Below are 7,382 nucleotides of genomic sequence, written 5' to 3'. Positions count from 1 at the left end.
GCGGCTTCGGACGAGCTCAGACGGCGGCGGCAGACGGGGTCGGAGGGCGGAGATCCGCGGCGGCGGCGATCGGATGGGGCGGCCGAGTAGACGGGGTCGCGGGCGAGTAGATGGGGTGGGCGGGTAGATCGTGCAGGCAGTTTTTTTTTGCATGCGCGCGGTCTACGTACGCCAGCTACAACTGTATAATACGAGGTGGGCATACCCTTCTTTCGTATGACTATTCTGCCCTTCTACGTTTTGTTGTTGGGGGGGGGGGGTCTACCGAAGCAAGCCTCAATATTGTTTAGTATCCTGACGATACCTATAGTCCTTTCACTGATTTATCCTTGCCTTATGCCTTCTATATCAACTGATGTATTTATTCATGTCTACACCTTTTATCAGTAACTAATGGACTGCATACATAACGGGCTTTATTATGATACCAATTTAACTCTTATTAACTTGCGATGGCATGTGGACCTCTTGTCTTATGAACTTTTCTGTCTCTTTCCATCCGGTTGATTTGTATATAGAAGCTTGATGCCTTGACCCTCGCTACTTCCACCCTCACTGCTAAGGGTGCCGTCCACAAGAACAAGTGAAGACTGCTTCATCCTCGATGTTTTCAAGACCTTATCTTTGCACCCTTTTGAACAAACTACTGCTGTGTTGCTGCCGTGTTTACAAATGAGGTCTTTGGCGCTCATAGAGTCATGCCAAATCTTTGTTGATGTATTTCCCTGTTTAAGATCCAAACTAAGCTACTTTCATGTCTTATAAATGCCATCGTTTGCCTTTTGAATGATGCTATGTTGCTTTTCCAACACTGCGCTTATGCCCCTGCCTATATTACCTCTGGTGATGTACATCCATCTATTAATATCCATGATGCCACTCTTATCTATAGTTATCTATTTTCACTGGTTTTCATTATTTAAAGCATCAATTGCTCAACAAGAAAACCAAATGTGCTGATTATAACGCATAACAATGAGGGAGAGTCGTGCCCTGCCTTTCGCCGTCCATCTTCCGCTCAAGAGCTAACATGATGTGATCTAAAGATGCATTTCTATATGAAATACACATTCCAACCATACTTTCCTTGCTCTTGCCTCTTGCGTCATTGGCGCAACGGGTCATCTAGTTTAAATCAATAATGAGGCTAGGCAACTCGCTCCCAGAAGGCTCCCTCGACTTGGGCTTTGTTAGCCATCCAATCTGTCCTTTTGGCGTGTCCTGGAACGTCCGATCTAATCAGATTTTTCACCTCGCGGTCGTTTTGACTGGTCAATGACGAATGGGCTCGCGCCTCGTGTTGATTGACTGGGTTGGCTGTTTTCCCGCGTGAACGACACTTTGCCCAATCTGGTCCGCGCGCTAGGCACCCAATCTCGCTCGCACACCAGCCGCCGCACAACCTAGCTCCCACTTTCCCCTCGATCCACTGCCCCTCCCTCCTCCCCGCTCGTCACCAGGGCCTCGCCGCCACCTACTCCTCCTCCGCCACCGTTGCTGCTTCCCCACCTCGACTTCCCTCTCTCCGTTGTTTATCCGGTCGTTGGCGGCGCCTGGTTCCAGATCTGGCGCAAGTTAGGCGAGCCCGGTGGTGGGGCGAAGGGGCAGTGGAGGCGGGCGACCAGGACAAGCAGCTGTCGGCCCGTCGCGGGTGAGGCTCCAAAGGGAAGAGGCGGGGACAGGAGGCTCGAGGGAAGAGGGAAGAGGGATGAGGCGGGGACAGGAGGCTCGAGGGAAGAGGGAAGAGGGATGAGGCGGGGACAGGGTGAAGGAGCAGGCTGGTCCTCGTGGAGGCGGCGCCTCCGGCCAGGGGCCATTCGCCGTCGCCGGCCTCACTCGCCTCGTCTATTCTCTCGTCACCAACTCGATGATGGAGGATGGGACAAGCATGCCGGTGGCCAGCCAGTGGAGCCCACCACAGGTGGTAAGATTTTTCTCTGCTGTCTTCTTACTCCGGGGCGTGCCCTGGAAGAACTCACCCACACCAGCCAAGTTACGCTTCCACCTTCTTGCTCACGTTCGTGGTCCAGCCGCAAGCTATCCGAGGTGAAACTACTTGAGGTTTCAGACTTTCAGTGCACATTCTTAGATTTTTCCTTCCATGATGGCTTGATGTAGGAGGAGCCATGATGTGTGTGAGGTAGAGGTAGATCATTGGAGGTGAAGCATGTCTCCTTGATGTGTGCTTCATCTGAGGTGAGTTGTTTTGGTGATTCTCGATCTACTCTGTCATTTCCTGAGCAAATTTTAAGTTGTCAGGTTATATTTAGGTGTTTTTAGTTTCACATGATTGTGATTGACAGAAAAATATCACTCGTGGGGCAGATTTAGGTAAATTTGGGTATTGGTATATTTTACTATGTCAAACTTTCATTTTCAGTTTCACGGGGTACTTAAGCAATGGTTGCACCCCGCCACATCACATACCAGGTGAGATCAACGAGGACAATGATAGTTGAGTTCCGACGAGAGTTAAACAAATACTCCCTCCGTTCCAAAATAGATGACTCAACTTTGTACTAACTTTAGTACAAAGTTAGTACAAAGTTGGGTCATCTATTTTGGAACGGAGGGAGTAGTTCGCTAACATTGATAATGATTGGGTAATTCCATTCTGTAAATTGCTCTGCCGTTGAAAGCTGTGATGTGGAAATTATAGCTTGGTTCATATAGTTGCTCTCATTATGCTTTTCTTCATTTGAACTCTTCGACAGATGCTCAGATTATAAGAAAGAGGAATTTTATAATTCAGGCATCGATTGCTCACCTTTGAAGGTTGCAGATTCAAGTGCTAGGCTTTAAGGATGAAGCAAATCCCAATCTAGAAACATGTTAGTCTATCTTGATGCGATTGTACTTCTTGAACCATTTGTGCACCTGTATTTTTCACCATGGCAATTGAATGTGCAGGTGTCGTGCACCATATATTTGTCACCAGAAACGAATGTGCAGGCGACGGCCATTTGATTAGTGTTATATCCAACTAAGGTATCCTTCCACCAAATGACCACATCTGAATTTGTTTAACTACAATCCGATGCAACAGAGTTCTGTATTGTTCTCATAGTCCATCCATTATATTTTTTGCTTTCAAGGCTAGCTGACTGCTGTTTGATTATCGATTCATCTACGGCAGCACAGACAGGTAAAAATGTTTTTTTTTCTTGTTTTACAGTTTTAGGTCAAAGTTCTCTTTTACCTTAACTTTTCAATTGTACTCTGCTTTGTAGGTTCTGATCATACCGATTTAGTGACTTACTACAGTTTGATTGCCGATTCATATTTTATTCTTTTATATTATGCAGCTTCCTCTGTGTACTATTGGGATAAATTCCATGAACTATGTATCTTGTTTAAATGGCTAGGATTTGAGATTGTTTGGATCCATCATGACACAATGTTCTGACCATCAACTAGGGTGCTCAATGCACAATAAATAGCTTTTGGTTGTCACCATTAGGACACAAAACTACTAGATTTTGAGGTTTTTAATAGCTCAAATATGCCAACTGCAGAGCAACATGGCGGTTACAATGGTTCCATGTCCTAATTAGTTCTTTTATTCCGTTTTGCAGGCGTATTATCTTGGAGGTTGCTTCTTATTTTTACTATAGATCAAGTTTCTTTGTTTCCTTTCTAGCTACCTCTGCTGCATTTGTTTTATATATCCTACATCCTTTAAATATCCTATATGCTGTCATGATCCTTTTTTCAATGATCATGTTGATTTTCCTGATTTGGTCGGGTGTTGTGTTTTTTTTGCCCTTGTGCGCTTTGATCGATGTGCTCTGGCTCTGTGACTGTGATGATGCACAGGCAATGGCGGCATGGGTGGCATGAGAGGAAGGATGGGAATCAGCTACTTGCATTCGCACGGAGGAGGCAACGTCGACGTGATGGCACATCAGAGGAGGCTGAGCTCGTTGTGGAGCTTCTTGAGGCAGCAGGACATGATGTCGTCCATCACAGAGATGGAGATGGCCATGCCCGTGCCGATGCCGCCCGCGGACGTCGGCGAGAGCATCGCTGCCGACAACGGCTTGAGTGACCTCTTGAGGATCTTCTCCATGAGCACCTGGGACGACACCAACTCCAACATCATGTTCTCAGCGCCCGGCAGCAAGAAGGCCGAGGTGCTCGGCGACAGCGATGTCGGCATGGTCACTAGCTTCAGCAACATTGACTCCCAGGTAGGACAAACTTCACATATATACACTTCACATCCATCCGGACTCTCCCGCCTACCAATTGTTTAATGCTACACTTCTACTAACACCTTGGTCCAGATTCAGTTAGCCCTCTCGAGCTGGACATGCCCAGCATGGACGACTACCTGCAGCTGCAGCAGGACTCCGCCGACTGCAGAGTCCACGCCAAGCGTGGCTGCACCACTGACCCGCAGAGCATCGCTTGGGAGGGTTAGTTAGTTTCCTGCAACATTTTCGGTATTCGTCTTGGTGTCGGATGTTTATACTGAACATTTTTCTTGCTTATGCTGTTTAGGAAAGAAGAACAAGGATCAACCAGAGGCTAAGGAGGCTGCAAGACCTCATTCCCTACATGGACAAGGTCACAAGGTAACTAAATCAGCTGAATTGATGCACACTGTCAATTATGTTACCACATAGAGATGAAAATTTCACCAGGAATTACAGAAAATTGTACTCGCTAAAGTACTAAATCTGATGAGTACATGCTGCATATTTAGCGATAAAACTGAATACTAAAGTACTCCCTCCGTCCCAAAATTCTTGTCGTAGATTCGTCTAGATATGGGTGTATATAATACTAAAATGTGACTTGATACATTCGTATTTAGACAAATGTAAGACAAGAATTTTGGGACGGAGGGAGTACTAAATTTGGTGTTCCTAATCCGAGTTGGAAGTGTTGCCCACGAAAATCGGTAGTTGTCAATAACTCGGACCTTAGTTACTTCAGATTTCAGAATTGCAGAAGTGGCAACTCAAAAAAATTTAAATGTTGGCTATACTTTCTGTCGTTATCATGATAGTGCAATACTTTGTAGTAGATTCTCTTCGAATCCTTCTCTAACATGGTTATGGTAGTAATTTGGACAAAAGCTGCTATGATTTTTTGATTCTCAGTTTATTCTACCATGGATTCCCTTTGGTATGTGCATGTTTCAGAACTGAATATACACGTAGAAGAAACTTGAGAGCCAATATTAGTGCTAAAGGATTACTCTGATTGCCGATCTATGTTGTCGCGGCAACATAGGCCAATACACATTCAGGAAATATGTGACCAACTTTCCCAAGGTCTCGCATCATCTACTCAGGTTAATTCTCGGTCTACAACCTCCAAAACTTGCAGTTCTATTTTTTTAAAATGCTTAAGCGCCCATTGCTCTAAGCGTCAGCCTGTCGCTTCGCTTGTGCTTCATGCTTTCCTGAACATTGATTTCTATCAAACTTGTTTTTTAAGTTTTCATGCTGATTACTGATTGTGGGAGCTGAATTGTGCTCCGGTGGAAGTGTTAGAGTGTAGCATTTTTGTAAGCATAATCTATATCCATTCCTATTGGGAACATACCCATGTAGGTTTTTGTAAGAATCCTGTTGGAGCATGCTACTAGGACTTATGTAGATTGGCTATTCTAGACATTGCATAAGAATGGTCTGCATCCTATATATGGTCTTAGTGCGTCTAAAAAAAAGCATGTGTTAAATAACTGTCAGCACAATGATTTCCAACCAATAGAAAGTTACTCCGGTTGGTATATATGAGGCAATGTCTAATATTTTTTTAGAATAATGGTTTTATTAATTGGATGATTATCACTTTCATGGTGCGCCTACTTTCAGATATGTAAAATCCAGGACTCTTATGTAATGTGCGTTCAATATCTGTTCAACAGTTGAATAGCAACATCAAATCATTCTCTCGAACTTATTATATCATGCTCTCTAACTTCTTGACATTTAATTTCAATTAAACAAATCTTGTTCATAGCGAAAAATATATTTTATAGAAAAATAACCCTTTATTCTGTTTATTATCTCTAGCTACTTCTACTGTAGTCCTTGCTTAATACTGATGTTTGTCTTGTGATTGTTTCAGGATATTCTGTGCCCTAAGCCCTACAGAATAATGCCCAGTCTAATTTCAACAGTGGGACAACCTCAAACTTCTCTCTTCAATATTGAAGAAGCGGCTTACTCAGATCCATGGGCATGCACTTAGAAAAATAGCTAAAGAGTACGAGATATTCCTAGAGTAAATAAAGGGCTTGTGTGCTCATAAGTTAGACAGAAGCAAAATGTTATTTATTATGCTCCTGTTGTATCCTCGGACATTTTATTCCACCTATAATACCCCAATATCGAATATCTACTTTCGCACTGTTGTACAGAAACTGATGTTAATATTTGTGCATACTCTTTGTCTTAAGTGGGCTTTCTTTAAAAAAATGCCTTTATATTATCCAAATAACATAACAAATTATGCATCCTCAAGTATATATTTTAAGAGATGGGTCTTAATTTTCCATATAAATGGGTTACAAATTGTATGGGTTCAAATTGGACTCTGTCATTTGGTGCAACTAAGGCCCTGTTTGGTTCATAAGTCCTAGGACTTTTTTAGTCCCAACTTATAAGTCCCAAGTCCATAAAAAGTCCTTACATGTTTGGTTCTTGGGACTTATAAGTCTATATAAGACCATATTACAACTATAAGTCCCTCCTTAAGAGTCTTATTTCATAAGTCCCAAATGCCCATTTTAAGTCCCTATAAATCCCTCCTGTTTGGTTTAGATGGGACTTATAGGGACTTATTTAAGTCCCTAGACCAATAAGTCTCTGAAAACAAACACCCTCTAAATCTATGCATGCGGAGAAATTTGAGGTAATAGGAAGGGAGGAATCTCACCAGTTTCACGGGCGCAGAGTTTCACTAGGTAGCATATGGGCATTTCAAATACCCGTGCCTCCATATGTGCGAGAAGTTATTCTTTTCATGCACATGCAAAATAAAAGTTTAATAGAAACATTGCTAAAAAAACCCTCCTTAGCAGGTTTATACATGTTGTAAAAATATATTCTTTTTCATACATAAAACTCAGAATTCTTAGCGTGCGCATTTCCCAGACAAATGAATACTAAAAAAATAAACGTATTTACAGTACGGGATGATTTAAACTTGGGCTTTCTGCTACCAAAATAAAATGTGCATATGCATCCTGTTGTGAACAACAAAACACCATTTTTTTCCTGCTAAGGAAAATTAGATTTATTGCTACGTGTGCTTGACCACAGCTAAACCAACTAAACATATATTTAATTTCAAATAGGGCTTTCTCCTACCAAACTAAGATGTGTATTTACATCGTTTGTCCCTACTAAAGGAAAATAATGCCT

The 7,382-nt window shown here is 42.8% G+C and overlaps 1 protein-coding gene across 12 annotated transcripts; it reads left to right on the top strand.

Annotated features, from left to right (window-relative positions):
• The first annotated feature begins 1,378 nt into the window (after positions 1 to 1,378).
• On the top strand, positions 1,379 to 6,414 carry LOC119330292. Of its 12 annotated transcripts, XR_005160012.1 has the most exons (12): positions 1,379 to 1,924; positions 2,119 to 2,196; positions 2,381 to 2,430; positions 2,715 to 2,831; positions 2,911 to 2,988; positions 3,096 to 3,145; positions 3,576 to 3,591; positions 3,817 to 4,190; positions 4,287 to 4,418; positions 4,504 to 4,577; positions 5,151 to 5,302; positions 6,085 to 6,414. XR_005160012.1 is itself a non-coding variant. In XM_037603398.1 (10 exons), the coding sequence occupies exons 7-10, from the start codon at positions 3,828 to 3,830 to the stop codon at positions 6,113 to 6,115; spliced, it is 600 nt and encodes a 199-aa protein (XP_037459295.1). In that variant the 5' UTR covers positions 1,379 to 1,924; positions 2,119 to 2,196; positions 2,381 to 2,430; positions 2,715 to 2,831; positions 2,911 to 2,988; positions 3,096 to 3,145; positions 3,817 to 3,827; the 3' UTR covers positions 6,116 to 6,414. The 12 variants fall into 12 exon arrangements, 1 of the variants encoding a protein (XP_037459295.1); XR_005160018.1 differs by lacking the exon at positions 3,576 to 3,591 and having other exon boundaries at positions 3,137 to 3,145; XR_005160020.1 differs by lacking the exon at positions 3,576 to 3,591 and having other exon boundaries at positions 4,293 to 4,418.
• The last annotated feature ends 968 nt before the right edge of the window (positions 6,415 to 7,382 follow it).

This window comes from Triticum dicoccoides, chromosome 7A (genome assembly GCF_002162155.2).
Source record: "Triticum dicoccoides isolate Atlit2015 ecotype Zavitan chromosome 7A, WEW_v2.0, whole genome shotgun sequence".
Lineage (NCBI taxonomy): Eukaryota > Viridiplantae > Streptophyta > Magnoliopsida > Poales > Poaceae > Triticum > Triticum dicoccoides.
Note: the sequence above shows the minus strand (reverse complement) of the source record. Positions and strands in the feature narration are given on the sequence as shown.

Bases quoted from the DNA above. Each gene is read 5' to 3' on its own strand.
- LOC119330292 (XM_037603398.1), top strand. From the start codon at position 3,828: ATGGGTGGCATGAGAGGAAGGATGGGAATCAGCTACTTGCATTCGCAC. The intron at 4,191-4,286 runs GTAGGACAAACT...ACCTTGGTCCAG, and splicing joins TCAGCAACATTGACTCCCAG to ATTCAGTTAGCCCTCTCGAG. The intron at 4,419-4,503 runs GTTAGTTAGTTT...TATGCTGTTTAG, and splicing joins GCAGAGCATCGCTTGGGAGG to GAAAGAAGAACAAGGATCAA.